Here is a 19,018-nt window from a genome sequence, read left to right as displayed (position 1 = left end):
TCACGTGTGCGCAGGCTCCGCCCCCCGCCCCGCCCCGCCCCCGGAGCCCCGAGGTCTGGGTGGATCGCGCGGCTGCGGCAGAGCGGTGGCGGCGCGAGGGAGCGCGGAGGCGGATGGCCGCCCGGGAGCCGGGGCCTCGGAGGGGAAGCCTGTGCGCCCGCGGGGCCGCGCGGTAGGGCGGCTCGGCTCCCGGCGACTGAGGGTGTGCGGGGCACCGAGGGCAGCATGGTGGCTCATGACGAGGTGGGAGGTCTGCTGCCCATCAAGAGGACCATACGGGTCCTGGACGTCAGCAGTCCGACCTTCAGAGAGCAGGAGGTGAGTGCGCGGCTTCCCGAGACCCGGGCGAGTCCCCCAGCTTGTGAGCACGGTGACCCTAAACCGCACTGCGGGCCTTCGTGGCGAGGCCGGACTCGGATTTCTGTGCGGGCGTGAGGTTTCGACTCAGCGAAGCCGGAGTGTACTCAGACTTTTATACAAAAAGGACTTTAAATGCGTACGCGGCTAAAGTTGGTTAAATTGGTCACATTTCTGATGCTTAATACTTTGTTCTTTTTAACTTGCGCTTCTATTACCTAGTCTGAGGACCTGTGTTTCGGGGTAGAAGGAAAATAAGAAAACCTTCGGTGCAAGTTTCACACCAGTGAACAGATGGAAACTGAAATGCTGTCTTGTTTTTATTTTTCTCTCCATATCTGATAAGTTTATGTGTGCAACTTTTTTTTGAAAGGAAAAAGTTAAAACACTTAAACCATGAAACCATTATTTCGGTTACTTCTCCCCTTCCTGCTTTAATTGTCTGAAGTCATGGTTTTAAAAGTATTTATGAACACTTAGAAAAATAAGTCAGGTGATTTTTGTGCCATTTTATTTAATTTTGACAGTTGATCGAATACTACATGGATCCTCCTATTTTTACTGCTTACTCTATGGTATATGCCACATTATCACCTTGAGGACGGTTGGTGTTCCTGCGTTCAGTTAACTGGATACTTCTTATCTACATTGTGCTAATAGTCTTGCGGTTATGTACTCGGCATCCAGACTTACCGAATGGTACATTTTCAATACGCGCGGTCTGTCCTGTGCTTCAGCAAGCCATGTATCCGACGTACACACATCTTCTGGTAGTTCCAGTGCTGCCATCTTTAGGAGTTATGCTTTCATTTGGTAGACTTTAGCTTTGGGTTTTTGTTTTGTTTTGTTTTGTTTTTTTTTCCCGTTTGGTTTTGGTTTTTACTTTTATGTTTCAGTTTTCTCAAATGTGTAAGCATTTCCTTTGAGTAGGGCAAATCATACATGGTCATCAGTGTAAAGACTGAAACTGATCATCTTTTGGACCATCAAGAACTAGTCTTTTTTGGTTGGTATTGGGCACCAGCCATATTTCTGGCATATATTTATACCAAAAATTTAAAACACAGGAATGTTATTAGGTTCTTAGTACTAGCAATAACAGCCTTTAAATAAATGACTAAATTTGACTATTTCTAAGTAGAAAGCAAAGAAATCCTATGTAATTTTAACTCTTTTATCCTTTTATAAATATTTTTTCTTTTCTTTTTTCTTATTTTAAAGTTCTTGCCAATGAGAGATTATGCATCCAATAACCCAAACAAATAAACCCAGATATATACTGGGTTTTTTGTTCTTGTTTTTAACTATGATTTTTTTTTTTTTTTTTTAAGTAAACTCTGTGCCCATTGTGGGGCTCAAACTCATAACCCCAGGGTCAAGAGTCTCATGTTCTACTGACTGAGCCCCTATTTTTTTGTTTGTTTGTTCTTAAGTGTTGATTTGGTTGACTATAGAAGAGACCCTCCTAGTCTCTTTCATGACGTTAGTAGAAAAAAACTTTTTATTTAAAAAAAAAACTGTATTCACAAGTTTTCCATGTTTTTGTTTTTATGTGCAAGGTACATCCTAGTAAAAGACTTAAAATGCATCTTAACAATGTTCTGTTTACAACTGGATTAGCAAAATAAATTGGTTAAAAAGTCAGTCTAAAAACAGATTCGCCAAAATAATGCATGTGATTGCCTGGCTGAACTAGATAGTCTGGTTAAAACCTCGCCAAAATAAACAACATAAATCTATGTTCAAGGTATTGGGGTATTTTTCCATCTCTGTGAACTTTGGCCCTGGTGGAAGATTGGCTATAGGAGAAAGTTCTTGTGTATGGAAATCTTGTTGGTATTCCTTGTTTATTCTCCTAGATGTTCGGAGTGTCTTTTGAGGAGAGTATATAGTTTCACCATCTGCACTGGCTTTTTTTAAGCTTTTTGTATTTGCCACGACACTGTTAATAGCACTGCAGACTGGTAATAACAGCAGCAGTAAAACCTCGTAAGCCTTATTTTTGTGATGGTGAAACAGGTAGACTCCTGCCCCTCTCTGCCTTCCTTACCTCGAAACACTGTGCCTGCATCCTGTGTGTGCAAAGTGGCAAATGTGGATGTAATACCAGTTCTCAAAAAATTCTGTCTTTGAAATAGTTTTGTGACCAGTGCTAATGTTTAGGTTCTTAATAACCAAACCAAGATCATTTGGACAGTTCATCTGGATCTCTAAAGAAAAACTCCTTTTGGTTGTAGCTTACATAGGTGGAATCCTAACCTGTATTTTAAAAGAAATTTTTGTTCCGTCCTTTAAGGTGACCCTATAATATAATAGGTGACTGCCTAATCTGTGTCACTTCGCTACAGAAATTTCTTCTGTGTGATATTTTTTCTCAAATACTGTATGCGTATCCTAAGGTTAGAGGTGAACCATCTTCAGCTTTACATTTCAATCATACTTTTTAAGTTATTGAAATTTTTCATACTCTTGAAATATATATTCTAAAAGTTTGTGTTGTGTCTCCTAAACATTCATCGCATATGTCCTTTTAGGGAGGGAGTGGGTCCTTTACTTTTGGATCTCCAAAAACATGTGTGAAAAGTACAGAGGTAGCTACCCCGCCCCCCATTCCTGATTTAGTACTGCTCTTACTTACTTACTTACCAGGGCATTTGAAGAGTCTTTTGCTCTAGTGACTGAGCTAGCCTGGAACTCTTACCAAGACAGTTGAGATCAGATGAACTAAGACTGTCCTTTGTGAAGATGGGAGATAGATGGCTTTCTGAAGAACTGTAGAACGCATTTAACTACCAAATACTGCTCACCGTAAACAGCCCACCACCCTAAGTGGACTGCGTATTAATTTCAGAAAGATGTTTTAGATATATTTAACACCTAACTTTTTTTTACTTTTAACTTTTTATTATTTATTAACATTTTATTGTTTATATAATTGTTATATAATAACTAACATTCAATTAAATCTTAATTCTGTAGTCTTAACTTTAAATACCACATAATTTTGAGTTACCAGGAAATAAGTAGTTGAACAGTAACTGATCCTATAAAGATAAGAATTTTTTATCATTAACCTGATTTTAATAAAATAAAATAAAATGGGCCCAAAGCTCTTGTCCTCCCATCCAAACTAACTTTTCTTTCCAAGTTCACTGGGAAGAGCACATTTCCAAAGATGTGTTAAGTTGAAATGACTGATCTTGTGACTTATTAGGAAGTCAAATTTGTTACGTTTTAAACAGGGAAGAGGAATTAACCCGTGTTTCCAAAAAGTAGAACAGAACCTTCTGACAACTGCTTTGTTTCTAGTTAGCATTGGCATATCTTACTTTGTGAGGAGGTAATTATATCTCTGCTCAAACAGAAGACTCTTTGTACTGTCTTTACTAAATAGAAAGGAATGCCTTCTGCCGGACCTTCTGCCCATGCATGTGTCACTTCAGTCTTGCACAGATGTGTGTTGTAAAGGCATCCGCACATGTCCTTGGCCACACAGTGTGTCATTTTACTACATATCTTGAAGGCTTCTTTTTTAGTTCATTTAACATTTGCACATTAGTGGTTTTATATTCAAAGTTTTACTTTGGGGTTAATTACTTTGTTGGGAGAGAGTTGGTCTATAACTCTACCTCTTAGGGCCTTCAAAGACCGGAGCTGGTCTTTGAAGGCCTTATCTGCCCAGTCTCCTTACTTAGTAAGTCACATTCCCTTCTGATATGAATGTGTATCTTTAGGAGTTATAATAGGTCTTGCGTCATTGAAGATTCAAATCATTGAAGGTTCTTTCCAGAGAATTTTAACTCTTTTCTGCCATTTTATTCTTAAATTAGTAGTAAGAGGACTATTTTTACTCCATTTTCTCACCCCTTAGTTTTTTATATGACATTAGTCATATCAAAGAATTTTTAGAAGAAAAGTTTTCATCTGTCATTTCTCAACGGTAATTTTTACATTTTATTTTTATTTTATTCTTTATTTTTAATTATATATCCTTCTGAATTATCATCAGAATTATTTTGTCAAGTATGCCACAGTTGTCAAAAGCACCAAATACAAATAAATATATTCCTTAGACATGTAAAAAGACAGACCTGCCTGATGTTCTTTATTTCAGTAGCTTTAGGAGTCACCTAATGCTGTCCCTCCATTTCCCTAGCAGTAAAATTAAAATAATGTGATCTGTTAAGCTTTGAGATTCTTGAATGATTAAGTGATGTGTTTACTAAAGTATTATTTTTGAGACAATATGTGTAGAATAACTATTTCTTCTCAGCTTGTATTTGTTTTTCCTTGAAGTTAACAAATTAAATATTTGAAAGAGAACCTAATTACTCATAAATCCCAGTGTTTATGTAGTAAGTGGAAATATCTCTAAGAATGTTAGTAATAGCAGAAACTTAATGTGTTCTAGGCATTGTTCAGGCCACTTAAACATATCTTACTTAATCTTCACAACAACTGTAGAAGAGAAGGTCTGATATTGGTCCCATTTCACATATGAGAAGACTGAGGCCCAGGACATTCCCTAGCAAGTGCTAGAACCAGGATTTGGGCCCAGTCGGTCTGATCCAGACCCTGAGTTCTCTCCTAACCCTGTCCCGCCTCTGCTTGTGTACATCCCACAACAGGGATGCTCTTCCTTCCAAGTTGGCCCGTTCCAGCAGCAGATAGGTTTATTTAAAAGCTATTCTCTAACTGAAGTACTTAAGAATGAAATGATATGATGTCTGGGATTGGCTTTAAAATAGGTGAAGCAATTCTCACACCAAAAACTGCTGAAGCCGAGGGATAAGTACTGGGATCCATGATGCTGTTACTTTTCACTTTTGTGTGTGTTTGAAATTTTTCGTAATAATAAGGTACTTTTTAAAAGTGACTCTCTATATTAAACTAAAAAGTTCTATAGAATTCTGGAATCTAGTGTCTTTGTTTTCATTTTAGTTTTTCTTTTGTGCAGTGATAATATTTGTTCTGTTCTCAAAGTGATACTTAGCTGGCCTTTCTCATACCATTAGTTTTTTTAATAGTTTACTGGTTACTCAATAGTGTTCTTAGTATTTTAACAATAAAGGACAATATTCATTTTCAGAGTTTCATGTTTCTCTATTTTATAATGTACAAATACTGGTTTTTGAGAGTGTTCAACTTTGTCCAAACTTGTTTGAAACCATTACACCTAAATACACATTTAGTGTAATCTGTTTTTGTTTTTACAGGAGCCAAGCAATAAAAGAGTTCGACCTCTCGCTCGGGTCACATCCTTGGCAAATTTGATCTCTCCTGTAAGAAATGGAGCAGTCCGGCGCTTTGGTCAAACAATACAGGTAAGCAAGGGATGGGGCTGAGAGGTGAGTAATGTAGTAAGGGGACTTTGTACAGAAGCCTAAAATTGGTATTTTTCTTTGAGTTGTTCAAACAGTTTTACACTGTTATATTTGAACATAAAGTTTTGGGGTTTTTTTTTTTAACATGCTAGTAAGGAATATTTTTACGAGAATGGTATTTATATAACTCCATTATATTACGTTACATCTTATATCAAAGCAGTCTTAGGTAGTTTTTATTCCCAGAAATGTAATTTTGGCTGATAAATATTTTAGAATGGTAGATTGAAGCTTGAGAAATTCTCAGAACTTTGTTTTTAATTTGTCTATTTTTTTTTTAAGAAAAAGGAATAATTACTATATCCTTTAACTCTCTCTTTTGTTCACCTCTTTTTCTTTCTTTTTTTTTTTTTTTTTTTTTTTTAAATTTTAAGTCATTTACCCTTCGTGGTGACAGCAGATCCCCAGCTTCTGCCCAGAAGTTATCAAGCAGATCAACAGTCCCAACACCTGCCAAAAGGAGAAGCAGCGTCCTATGGTCAGAGATGTTAGACGTCAATATGAAAGAGTCTTTAACTACCAAAGAAATCAAACGACAAGAGGTAAGCTGGCTTATACTTAAAAAAAAATCGTCCCTGTGTTTTAAACATGTGTTTTGTCAGAAGAATAGCAAACTAATGCTTAAGGCAGAAATCAGCTGTGCTTTAATATCTCAGTCATGACCCATCACCCACGCTGGGCAGCAGCACTCTGAGTAGTGGTGGTCATTAAAGTTAACTCTAATGGAGTGAAGTTGTAAGACATGATGGCAGCCTCTTATTTGAGATTCCATTCTGAATGATAGTTTTCACACGGAGTCACTTTAAAAAGCACTCTTCAAAACATCAGTTAAATAATGATAAATAGCCATTGCCTATAATTTTCCTTTCTCAAAAGAAGGAATGACCTATAATGTTTGCTGGATTTTTTTTTTCCTCTTTAGGCGATATATGAAATGTCCCGAGGTGAACAGGATTTAATTGAGGATCTCAAACTTGCGAGGAAGGTCAGTAAATAACTTTTTATCACATGCCCTAGTTGTAAAAAAATATATTTCACAAATTATAAACTTCTTATATGGCTTCAAATCTCTTCAAATATGAATATCAGTAAGAGAATGTGTTTGAGTAGTTTCTTTTATGTATCACAAATAGAATCCACGCGTGGCTTTTATATAGTTAGTCATGTTTGCGTTCAAGGAAGGTCTCTCATCATGTTTTATTTGCTTGATCTCTTTGGTGACATACTTCTCCCTTCTGATAGGCCTACCATGACCCTATGTTAAAGCTGTCTATTATGTCAGAAGAGGAACTCACCCATATATTTGGTGATTTGGATGCTTACATACCTCTCCACGAAGGTAAGAGATGCCATTTAATTTTCATTCGTATCTGAACAGCATTAACGGAGGTGGTTGTTGTGGTGGTGGTGGTTGTTTAGAGAGGGCAAACTGGGTGTGGTGGGAAGGGGCAGAGGAAGAGGGAGAGAGAGAATCTCAAGCAGGTTCCATGCCCAGGACAGAGCCCGACATGGGGCTTTTTCTCATGACCCTGAGATCATGACATGATCTGAAATCAAGAGCCAGATGCTTAACCAGCTGAGCCACTCAGGCACCCCAACACAAGTTGTTTTAAATATAAACTTCTGATTTAGTGCTAAATTATTTATTTTCTTAAATAAATAAATAATAAATAAATTTTTTATTTTCCTAAATAAATTTGTTATTGATATTTCTGCCTTTTTTGCATTTCAGACTTACTGGCAAGAATAGGAGAAGCAACCAAACCTGGTGGAACAGTAGAGCAAATCGGTCACATTCTTGTGAACTGGGTATGGAGCGCATTGCTTACACAAAATAGTTTTTTACATATATGCCAAGTAAACACTGTGAGAAGTTATGGTGTTTACTTAAAAAAATACTTTATGAATGATATGATTTTATTTGTTTTAAAAATATGTTCCTCTTTGGACACAATTCCCGTGTTAATCTGTTTTGTTCCATTAACGTTTGAGTGCCTGCTAGATGCTAGGTGCTATTCTAGGAGGGACCACTGGGGATTCAGTGATGACAGACGTCTCTACATTTATAATCTAGAGAAAGGATCGTCAAGTACATACACAGTCTCAAGGGTGGTGGTGCCCCTGGTAGAGGAACTCAGATGCCCTGAGAATAGAAAAGACTAGCATCAATTGAGGCTGAGAGAAAGTAGAAGTCATGGGTCTTCAGTTGGATTTAGTCAAATTACAGGGAAATTAGAAAAGGACATTCTGATGTTGGCTCAGAACACTACCCTCCCCAATTACCACCTGCAGGGAAATTTTCACAGCTTATTTAAACTTTGAGAATGAGCTGTAAATTTCTGTTTGTTGTTTTCACAAAACATGTATCATACCATGTTTTCTCTTACTCTTCTTCAGTTGCCAGGCTTGAATGCTTACAAAGGCTACTGTAGTAACCAGCTGGCAGCCAAAGCTCTTCTTGATCAGAAGAAACAAGATCCACGAGTCCAAGACTTCCTCCAGCGATGTCTTGAGTCTCCTTTCAGCCGAAAACTTGATCTTTGGAGCTTCCTAGATATTCCCCGAAGTCGTTTGGTCAAATACCCTTTACTGTTAAAAGAAATTCTTAGACACACTCCAAAAGACCACCCTGATGTTCAGCCTCTGGAGGAAGCTGTAAGTCCAGTAAATGATTCATATGTTTTTCAAGTTTATGTATATTAGCTGGCCTTAGAAAGGTGTATACAGCGATACTCTCAAATCTTAGGCATTGGGCAGCATGGTGAAACATTCTGTTGTTTTTTTAAGTACCCAATACAGTAATGCACTAAGCAATAAAGAGACCAAACGCACTGTATACTTACTTGTATTTTAATCAAAAGACTAGATGCTAATATCTGCTCTCTTCCACTAGCTAGCTGTATAACTTTGGGCAAATCATCTAATTTAGCTGAGGCTGTTTTTTCATCTGTAAAATGAAGGGACTGACTACTATCAGATTTCTAGAGTCCCTTCAAGCTTTTAAGTCATCTTAATAGAATGTTTTAGCCCTGCAGGGAAACAGAGTAAAGTTAATATGCTGAAAATGCTTCATTGATTTCTTGATTTTTAGATACTGATAATACAAGGAGTTCTCTCTGATATCAACTTGAAGAAAGGTGAATCAGAATGCCAGTATTACATTGACAAGCTGGAGTATCTAGATGAAAAGCAGAAGGATCCTAGAATTGAAGCGAGCAAAGTATTACTCTGCCACGGGGAGCTGAAGAATAAAAGTGGACACGTGAGCATATTTTCATACTCACTAATCCGAAGCTGTTCTTTCATCCTTCTGCCTTGTTCAGTTTTTTCTGCCTAAGTCATAGAGCAGGCTTTAAAGTGAGTTCATCAGGCAGTGAAAGAAGGGCACCGGCTCTTATTTTACAGCTATATTAGAATAGCTTATTTTATATTTAGCTTTCATAAAGCAAACTTTGGTTTCTTTTGTGACAGAATGACTTAAATGTCTTGGTGGAGAGCATTTTATACTTTATTTTTTAGTTTTGAATCATAAATCAACTTGTTTGGCTAGGAGTTCCTTTCTAAATAAATTACTAGTTTTATAATAAAAAAGCATATCCTTCAGAAAATTTTTCAAAGAGTATATAGTGATGGAAGTAGCTTTTAGCACTACTAAACAAATTTCTACAGTAGATTGAATGAAAGCAAACTAATTTTTTAAATATTAATTATAAAAGTACCTGCTAGAATAAAATGTAAGCATGGAATTTTTCTTTTTAAGATTTATTTATTTATTTGAGACAGAGAGCACCCAAGCTGGGGGAGGGGCAGAGAGAGAGAGAGAGAGAATCCCAAGCAGATTCCATGCCCTGCGTGGAGCCTGACATGGGACTCGATATCATGACTCTGAGATCATGACCTGAGCCAAAACCAAGAGTCAGACACTTAACAGACTGAGCCACCCAGGCGCCCCAGTGGAATGGTTTTTTTTTTCATTAGGTGCTTTTCAGGAAGAAGCCCAGTTATTTGGGTTTGGGGTTTTTTGGGTTTTTTTAGGTTTTTATTTTAATTCCAGTTTGTTAACATACAGGGTAGTACTAAGTTCAAGTGTACAATGTAGTGACTCGGCAATTCCGTACACCTCCAGTGCTCGTCACAAGTGCGCTCCTTCATCCCCATCACCTGTTTGCCCCTAGAGACCCAATTTATAAGTTGAGGTTCTTTTTGGAAAAAGTTGAAACCTGACATCTCTGATTTCTATCATGAAGCCTAATTGTTCTATAAAGCTTACACTTCTGTGGGACAAGAAGAACCATTAACATTTTCCAGCTTGCATTTTTTTAATCCTTATTTTGTTAGAAAACTGGTATACAATACTGGTGTTTCCAGGTGTGTTACTACTGGTAGGTCTTTGTGGTGCATGGAGTTTAGTCAGTTTTGAGTAAAGGTGAATCCTTAATCTAATGTTACATGCTGATAAAAATAAGTTTTATATCATCTGAGATCAGAAAAGTTCTCCAAGTAGAACATGCATAGCCTTGAAATCACGGTCTTTATGGGGTCATTTGTAAGGATGGATTTCACTCACTTAAAATCACAAAGTTTCACATTTAGGATGTATTTGTTTCTTGTTTCTCTAGAAACTTTACATATTCCTGTTTCAAGACATCTTGGTTTTGACTCGGCCTGTTACACGAAATGAGCGTCACTTCTACCAGGTTTATCGGCAGCCAATCCCTGTCCAAGAGCTGGTCTTGGAAGACCTGCAGGATGGAGATGTGAGGATGGGAGGGTCCTTCCGAGGGGCTTTCAGCAACTCAGATAAAGGTAAAAATACAAGCTTTAAGGTAGTTTACATAAACAGAAACTCAGAATGTAAATGAATTTAGCTTTAATCTTTAAGAATTCTGTCCTTACACAAAAAGTTGTTAACGAAATGGATTTCATTGTCCTGTACCTACCTGTTCCGCCCCTGAAACAGTTGTCAGGTTCTTTGCTGCTCTGACACCCGCAGGCGCATCGCATAAGTGACTGGTGGTCTTTACTGGATGTGTCTGCCTAACGGGCAGGCCTGGCATAGGAACGCCACCACCCATATTAAGACTGTAGGCTGACTTTATTGTTCAATAAACTTTTTAAAAAGTCTTTAACATTTTTTATTCTTCTAGCTAAAAATATCTTCAGAGTTCGCTTCCAAGACCCCTCCCCGGGCCAGTCACACACACTGCAGGCCAATGACGTGTTCCACAAGCAGCAGTGGTTCAACTGCATCCGCGCCGCCATTGCTCCTTTCCAGCAGGCTGCTGGCCCAGCCGAGCCGCAGGGCTTGCCGGAGCTCCACGAGGAGGGCGAGGAGAACAGCCCCTCTGCTGGGAACGTCCGAGCCCAGAGAAGGGTGTCCACGGCATCTAGTGTGACTCAGGTCCAAGGCGCTGGAGACGCTTCAGAGAGCGGCTGCCCAGGGCACACAGCAGAGGACATGAAGAGTGCGAAAGTTCGCCAAACACAGCCTGGCCTCCGAAAGGCGAGAGACAGAGCCCAGGTCGATGGCAAACGGAAAGAGACTCTGGTGTAAAGGAAGTTCTGTGTATTAACTGGTGGGGAGACTGTTTATTTATAAATGTGTACAGTTTGTTTTTCTTATAATGTGAGCATCGGAGCACTGCAGGACTGCTTAATACCAGTCTTAACATTTGTTATGTTTTTGGTTGGTTTGGGTGGTTGTTCCTTTTTTTTTTTTTTTTTTTTTTAATGGCAGCTAAAGATACGTGCAGATTGCTATTAAACTGTAGCCTTTTTTTTTTTTTTTAAAGATGTTTTCCCCAGATTATGTAGAACATGCAAACCTGGTATTTTTAATCAAATGAAATATTTATGAAATGGATTTTCTCCTTATCCTGCATTCATCATGATTCTCTAATACCAGCCAATTGTGATATTTACAATATTTGCCAAAAACCAAAGTTTTGCAAATACTGGGATTTTACCAGTGTTTCTCTGATAAACTTTGTTTGCAGATTTGAAATTGTAGCATTGGCACCTAAAATCTTCCTGCAGTGTATGTTTATGATATTTCAGAACTTACACTGAAACATAAAGTCCTTGGAGAACAAAGCATAAAACTCATCAAGTTTTCCATTTTATCAACTGGAATGCCTTATATTTGTTTTTCACTGCACATTCCTTATTTTTCATCCGTTTAACCTGCCAATTATTTAATTTTTTTTATCTGTAAAGTAGTTTTTAGTGTCTGCTTTTATTTTTTTACTTTGATGCCTTTGCCTTTTCAAATTGGCATGTCTTTATTTTTCTTCTTTGATTAAAAATGTGTGTGTATGTATGTGTGTGTGTATATATATATATATATATGTGTGTGTGTGTATATATATATATATATATATATATCTTTTTTTTAATCATATTAACTTTACCAAGTGAAACCAAGCCATACTGTTTTTGAGCCAATTAAGAACATTGCAATTTTTAAAGTGTAGCACGTCAGAGTGGTGAATACACGGGAAATGACTCCCATGTATTCGGGACTACTGACAGAAAAACGCCATAAGGTTTTTGTTGGATGTTTCAGAGGGAAGGCAGTTGACTGATAGTAAGTTTAGAAAAACTGTACACACAAAAAAAGAGGGCCTAAGAGAGTGAGTAGTTTTGTCTTAAAGTAAAAATGTCTGGTTGCACCAGAACATGAAAGGAGATAGTAAAAGCTAAACTTGAGGGTCTGTAGTAAGTCGTAGAAGGCTTGGGGGAAGTGACTTTTATTTGCCTTGGTTTGTGGGTTTGAAAGGAAACAATGAAATATGTTGAAAATTTGGCCATATTAGATCAGTTTGGGTGGATTTATTCACAAGAGGGGAAAAAAGACTAATGAATCTTTTCCTGTAAAGTGTTTCTGTTCAAATGAGGCATATTATTTAAGGAAGGAAAACTAAAGCCCTGTGTCATGGCAGATCTATATTGGTGATCCACTCAAGTAAATGTTGACTATTACGTGAACTCGGTCTGGCCAGTGGAAATGAAAATTGAAAAAGACTGTAAATAGATAATCCAATGATTTCTCTGTATAAATGAATTATACAATTAAACAAAAAAAAAAAAAAAGCACACACATAATCACCTTAAGTTTTCTTGGCTGGACGGGTGGATATTGGGGGACATTTGCCAGGATGTGCTAGTTCAGTAGAAGAGGTAATGGCAAGCAAGCCTCACAAAAGTTTTTAAAAATCATAAACAAATCCTTGAAATTCACTAATAGTAAGGGAAAGACTGAATTATGAGGACAAGTTTTGTCAATTTCTTACACCATTTAGAAAATAGTATACTCAGAAATAGCTATTGGATTGCAGACCGCTATAGCCACATTCTAGATAATATTAGTAAAGCTAATAGCAAAGCATCCTGATTAATTTCAGATTTTAATTTAAGTATCTCCAGTTTCTAAGTTTGGAAATGCAAAGTCAAAAGTGGAGGTTACATCAACCGTTGTGATCTGAAAAGTCAGAAAGCAAGATTTCTGATCATTTCTAGAGATGTTATATAGAATATTCCTTCCAAAATTACCTTGATCAGCTTCTGAAGTTACAGAAACAAGTTTAAGTGCTATTAGTGGAATGATTTTTTTTTTTTTAATCAAAAGCTCTATTTTCTTTTGGTTCATACAAGGGAGAAAATAATTATATGGAAACTGAATAATTACATGGAATGAACACTTCATAAATTGCATCTATATTTGAGAGCATTTGATGATCCGGCTAGTAGTTTTCAAACCAATATGGGCATCAGAATCACCAGGGGTGCTTTAAAAAAAAAAAAAATGTAAGTGGGCCTACCCCTAACTCTTCCTGCAAATACCCATTTCACTGATTCAGGATCCCGGGGAGAAGGTGGTAGGAGTGAGGGCTGATCATCTGTATTTGTGAACACTGTAAACCCTCCCTCCTAGTAACTCCTTGGGTCAGCACTTCTAATCATGGATCCAGCCAATAGCCATTATGTACATGAGACACAGGATCGGTTTCTATTTACTGACTTCTCAGTTTGCCTTAAAACTACTCAGGCTCTGTTGAAGTAAGTCTGATTTTTCTTCTCTTTTCCAACTTCATTCAGTGAGTGTGCTTATATATTTTGAGCAAAGTTAGTCTCTGCTTGGGAAGGTCTTTTTAAACTCAGTGTGTGTGCACGCAAGGTGGGACAGGAAAGCAAAGGCATCCACCTGCATTAACTCGGGCAGTCCGCGGGAAGCCGCTGTCGTCTGGTCACCCTGGAATCTGTTGAGACGGACATTTCCTCGACCGATTCAGGTGACCAGTCACTTCTGTGCAGCTCGGTCTACTTTCTGTTTATGCTTTTCTCAATATGCAGATCTCTCCCACAGTACTTAGTTATTCAGTATATATATATATATATATATATATATATAACTGTAATATTACTAAATTAATTTTGCGAACATCAGCAAATGCCTGGTTGAGGAAGGCTTCCATCTGCCAATCTTGGTAACTGAGATGCAGGCAAAGCGGACCTCTTACAGTTTGTCTTCATCATACTCATCAGTTACAATTCCTGCCTGTCCTTAGAGATGAAACTGGCCTTCATTGTGCTCAGAAGTCCAAGGGATTCAAGGTACATGATACCTCAGTCTCCTTGGGCTTTTCTCAAGCAGCATTCAAGAACACCTATGAAAGAGTAAGCGTCTCTTTGTCCATTGAGCCTGATTCCCCTGAGGGAAGTGTCCTATCTAAGAAAATCTCCCTCACTTCAGAGGATTCCAGAGTCTCCTAGATCCAAAGGAATTTTGATTGTTGCCGGCATATTTGAACAACTCCAGAACCAGCCGCAAGTCTGAGGATGTCTTAGATGTAAGTGGTTCCTCAGGTCCACTCAGATATATCTAAGTTAGACCCTGAGTATTTTGAGACTCCAATACAAGCTGTGGGCCCTCTTCCCTCCCAAAAAATTGTGTGTGTGTGTGTGTGTGTGTGTACATATCCACACAAATTAGGAGGTTTCAGGGATATTCCCTAAACCTATCTATGGATCTTGAGTTAAGCTTTGCTCAAGTCTGTCCGGACCAGGACTTTGTTAAGGGAAACATGGTATGGATTCTCACTTTGGAAAATCCAGAAAATAGAATTAAAAAATTGCCTCAGGGGAATAAAAAGACTAAAGACTAGGAGGAAATATTTTCGAAAGCCCCATCTGATACAGAACTATTAGCCCAAATACACCAAACCCACAACCACAAAAACTTCAAACTTTACAATAAGAAAATGAACAAACTAGTTAGACACTTCGCCAAAGAAGATACACGGGGACGGGCCCAAGAAAAGATACTCCCCATCATGTAGCATCAGGGAAGCACACGTTCAAACAAGATTTTGCTCCAGCCTGTTGGAATGCTGAGGCCCAGGCCGCTGGCAACCCCAAACACCCATTCTGCGCCACTGGGAACGCAAAATAGTGGGGCTATGTGGAAGACCCTTTGGCCATCTCCTACTAAACTACAAACTACAACCCACCATATGGCCCCACAGTCATGTTCTGGTGTTTACCCAAAGACGTTGAAGACCACATTCACACAGAAACTTGCACGTGGATTCTTACAGCAGCTTTATTAATTGCCGGAACTTTGAAACAGCCAAGATGCTTTTCTTGGTGATGAATAAGTAAACTATGGTGCATTTAGGCCTAAATAAGATATTCCAGCACTAAAAAGAGATGAGCTATCAAGCCCCGAAAAGACAGGGAGGGATCTTCAATGCATGTTACGAAGGGAAAAAAGCGAATCTGAAAAGGCTCCACACTATAGGATTAGAGCTTTATGACATTCTGGAAAAGGTACAACTGCAAGACAGCAGCCGTCCGTGGTTGCCAGGGCGTGTGGGTTGGGGACAGGGTTTTTAGGGCAGTGTGTGTGATACTATAAGGGTAGAGACATGTCATCGGGTATTTGTCCAAACCGATAGAATGTGCCACACCAGGAGTGAGCTCTAATGTCAGCTGTGGACTGGCTGATGGGACAAGGTAGGCTCACTGACCGCTGCCCCGCTCTGGTAGGGGATGTTGCTGGTAGGGGAGATGTGGGCGTATGAAAGCAGAGAGTAATGGGAAATCCACACTTCCCACCCAATTTAGTTGTGGACCTAAAGTTGTACTTAAAAAGTCTATTTTTGAAAAAAGAGAAATCACCTGGGCCCAGGAAAAAATGTGCAGTTAGGAATATATACCTTTCAAGACCTATCTACAGAGACCAAAATTGGAATACCACTGTAGACGTTCTAAGACATCGGATTTAAATGCTCAGCAAAGAGAAAAGTGACCTGTGTGTCTGGATGTCTGGGCCACAAGCCTTTGCTCTCAAACCACACCTGCTTAGAGAAATTCTATGTCCAGAGGCCAGGATCCCAGTCAGGTTCCAACACCAGGCCCGGCCACCCAGAGCAGGGCACCTCCAGCCCCAGAAGAGTCAGGATCTCAGGCATAAAGGTGTGTGAAGCCAGTCCTCCTCCACTCACAGGGGAAAAGGCAAGGCAGGCAGAAGGTACCAGAGTCAGCAGCTACACCCCAGCCTGGTGGGGAGGGGAGCTCCCAACTCGGTTTGTCCTAGCCCAGCTGAGTGGGATTGGAGCTGGACTCTGCTTCTGGCTAGCCTGGGGTCCCGCCAACGTGGGGCAGAGGCCCTGCCTTTGCACCTCTGCCTTCCCTCCTCTGCGTTTGGTGGGCAAAGAAAGCAGGGCCTGTCCTCCAGCTACCATGACCCCCCCACAAAGGCTTCATACGACCCTGGCCCTCACCCCAGGGGGGTTGAGGGTGAGATGGGGGGCCAGGCTGCACCCCTCCCGCTGGCCGGTTGGATGTACTCTCTTCCCCCAGGCCCCCTCCCTGCAGGTCCAACTACTACTGTCGGTTGAACGTGACTTGACAGGTTGGCGCCAGGCCTCCCTCCACTCCCGGAAACTGCTCCAGGGCTGGAAGAGTGTTCTCTGACATCACCTCCCTTTGCCAACCATCAAGCATTGACCTTGTGTGTCTTCTCCCAGGCCGACTCCCCCAGCCCCCAGCACACCCTGCCTACGCCGGCCTGTGTGTGTTGCCTTCTTCTTGGGGGATTTCCAGGTGTGAGCTCAGCCCTCAGCTTCCACCCAACTGCCCAAGAAACGTGGGATCTCTGATGACTGGGGGAGGGACGGAGCATGCCAAGGGGGACTGTGCGCAGGGGGGAGGGGCAGGGCAGGTGACACGCCCATCAACTCAGAAGATACAGGGGGTGCCAGGCATCAGGTGGAGCTGGAGCCCCCCCCCCCCCCGCCTCCCCTGTTCTCTGTCCTGTCTCAGATGCTCCCGTGCAGTCCCTCTCCAGGGACAGCACATGAGGGAGGGGCGTAGCCCAAAGTCTCTGCCCCAAAAGAATACGCAATCCGAGACAGATGGCAATGAAGCCGACCATAGGGCAGACCTCACAAACCACACGTATAAGTAAATAGCTGGAGCCTCACTTTTCCTAACATCAAAGGTCTCATGCATTTTAGAGGGTGGCGGAGGTAGGTGGAAACTCAGCACAGGCTTTAAGCTCTCGGGGTCTGGGCAAGCCTGTCGTCACGTGTGCTCCTGCGGACCCCTGCGCGCGTGCTCACCCCAGGGGGCAGCGCCCTTTTCCAAAACAAAGGAAATGGCACACGGGCGTGTAGATACACACCCTCGCACACCCTATCTGAGCAACTGGGGAGGAGTCCCCGAAACCCCGAAATCATGTTTGCCTCCAGGCAAGGAGCATGAGGCAGTCTTTTCCACGGTTGGAAACTATTTCTGTGGTTCCTGCTGTTCCAACTCACAGCCAGCTCCTCCAGGCTTAATCTCCCCGCGCTTTCTCCCCGCGCTTTCCAACAGGCTTCTTTGTTGCAATAACAGACAAGTGCAACCTGGGCCTCTGCCTGCCTAACAGTACATTCAAAGGATGTGGAACTTTCCACTGGTTCTGGGAGGTTCTAAAATCAGAGCACATGGGAGAAGTGACATCCTCAGAGGACCGTGCTGAGCCCCCCAACCCCCAGCCCCTGCCCCAGGTGGCTTGGGCTCTGCACTGGTCACAGGGTCTGCCCGCCTGGAATGCCAGTCCTCTCTCCTCTCTCCCTCCCTCGGCCTGCAGACTTCCTCTTCCTCCCTCAGGACCTGGTGGGCCTTCCCTGTGCTAGGCAACCTTCTCTGACTCCCCCGAAGCGTTCCCACCGCTCGCTCCGGTAAGCATCCCCGCCCTGGGACACACAACACTGTCCAGCCTGAGCATCGCCTTCCCCGCCGGTCTGCGATTCGGCTGTGTCTTGATGTCCCCAGGAACTACCACTTCTCCCGACACGGAGAATGTGCGTGAACGTGATTGTTGAACGCACCAGAATGCCGAAGTGATCTCGGCTCTGTGTCAAGGAGTCAAGGAGACTGCCAGAATCTCAGGCCTGGGCGCGCCCTCCCGAGGGCCCCTGAAGAGCCCCACCTCCTAGAATTCATACCGTGCCAGGTCCCTTCCCACGGCACAGCCCCACAGGTCCGCACCACCAGCAGAGTCAGACGGACGGGACGGCATGTGACTTCCAAGCCCCTTCTGCTTGCTGCGTGTAGGGTCCCCCGCTCCGGAGGAAGCCAAACGCCGGGCCATCAGGACGCTCAAGCCAGCCCACGCAGAGGCCCCAGGAGGCAGAGCTGAGCCCCCTGCCCACCGCCCACACCCGCTGGCCAAACTTTGGGGGGTCTCCTGGTGGCAGACCCTCCAACACGGACTCAAGCCTCACCCTCTGGCTTCCTGACTCATGGAAAGTGCTGACTCAGGACCACTAGCTAGGTTGCTCCCAGAAAAGACTGAGATAATTTGTGTTTATGACGGTTTTGAGCCATGAGGTTTTCCTATCGTTTGTTACACAGCAACAGGTTACTCCCTCAAATCCTAAAAGCTCAGCAGGGCTACGGCTACAGCGGGGAGAGTCCTGGGCAGTCTGGCCTGGGGGAACTCAGCTGAGCCTTGGGGTTTGGACCAAGCCAGACAGAACAAATAAGCAGTATCAGGAAGAGAAACCAAGGCTCGTCTCCTGGGGCCCAGAACAGAGGCGTAGGTCACACAAACACTGGGCAGACGTGGCTGTGGTCTGAGCCTGAGGCCTGCCGCCCTCTCTCCCTGAATCGTGCATCCCAGCGGACAGAACAAATAGGCTGACCTTGACTGCCCCGGTCTTACTCAATCACACTTGGTCTTACCGCCAGGGACTGACTTGCCCACCCCCTATGGCGGTAGAGCCGCC

General features: G+C 41.8%; 1 protein-coding gene across 2 annotated transcripts in view; it reads left to right on the top strand.

Annotated features, from left to right (window-relative positions):
• NET1 (neuroepithelial cell transforming 1) overlaps window positions 1–12,728 on the top strand; it is a 59,350-nt gene extending 46,622 nt beyond the window's left edge. The window contains exons 1-10 of one of the 2 annotated variants that reach the window (XM_004757923.2): window positions 40–318; window positions 5,574–5,681; window positions 6,116–6,283; window positions 6,664–6,726; window positions 6,984–7,080; window positions 7,474–7,550; window positions 8,139–8,396; window positions 8,833–9,003; window positions 10,361–10,547; window positions 10,889–12,728. In XM_004757923.2, coding sequence (XP_004757980.2) covers window positions 226–318; window positions 5,574–5,681; window positions 6,116–6,283; window positions 6,664–6,726; window positions 6,984–7,080; window positions 7,474–7,550; window positions 8,139–8,396; window positions 8,833–9,003; window positions 10,361–10,547; window positions 10,889–11,295 — 1,629 coding nt within the window. In that variant the 5' untranslated portion in view covers window positions 40–225 and the 3' untranslated portion in view covers window positions 11,296–12,728. Of the gene's footprint in view, window positions 1–39; window positions 319–5,573; window positions 5,682–6,115; window positions 6,284–6,663; window positions 6,727–6,983; window positions 7,081–7,473; window positions 7,551–8,138; window positions 8,397–8,832; window positions 9,004–10,360; window positions 10,548–10,888 lie in introns of those variants that run through there. The other variant, XM_045072328.1, reaches the window with a different exon arrangement.
• Window positions 12,729–19,018: the final 6,290 nt, after the last annotated feature.

This window comes from Mustela putorius, unplaced genomic scaffold (assembly GCF_011764305.1).
Source record: "Mustela putorius furo isolate JIRA1106 unplaced genomic scaffold, ASM1176430v1.1 tig00004033_pilon_pilon_pilon, whole genome shotgun sequence".
In the NCBI taxonomy this organism is placed as follows: domain Eukaryota; kingdom Metazoa; phylum Chordata; class Mammalia; order Carnivora; family Mustelidae; genus Mustela; species Mustela putorius.
Note: the sequence above shows the minus strand (reverse complement) of the source record. Positions and strands in the feature narration are given on the sequence as shown.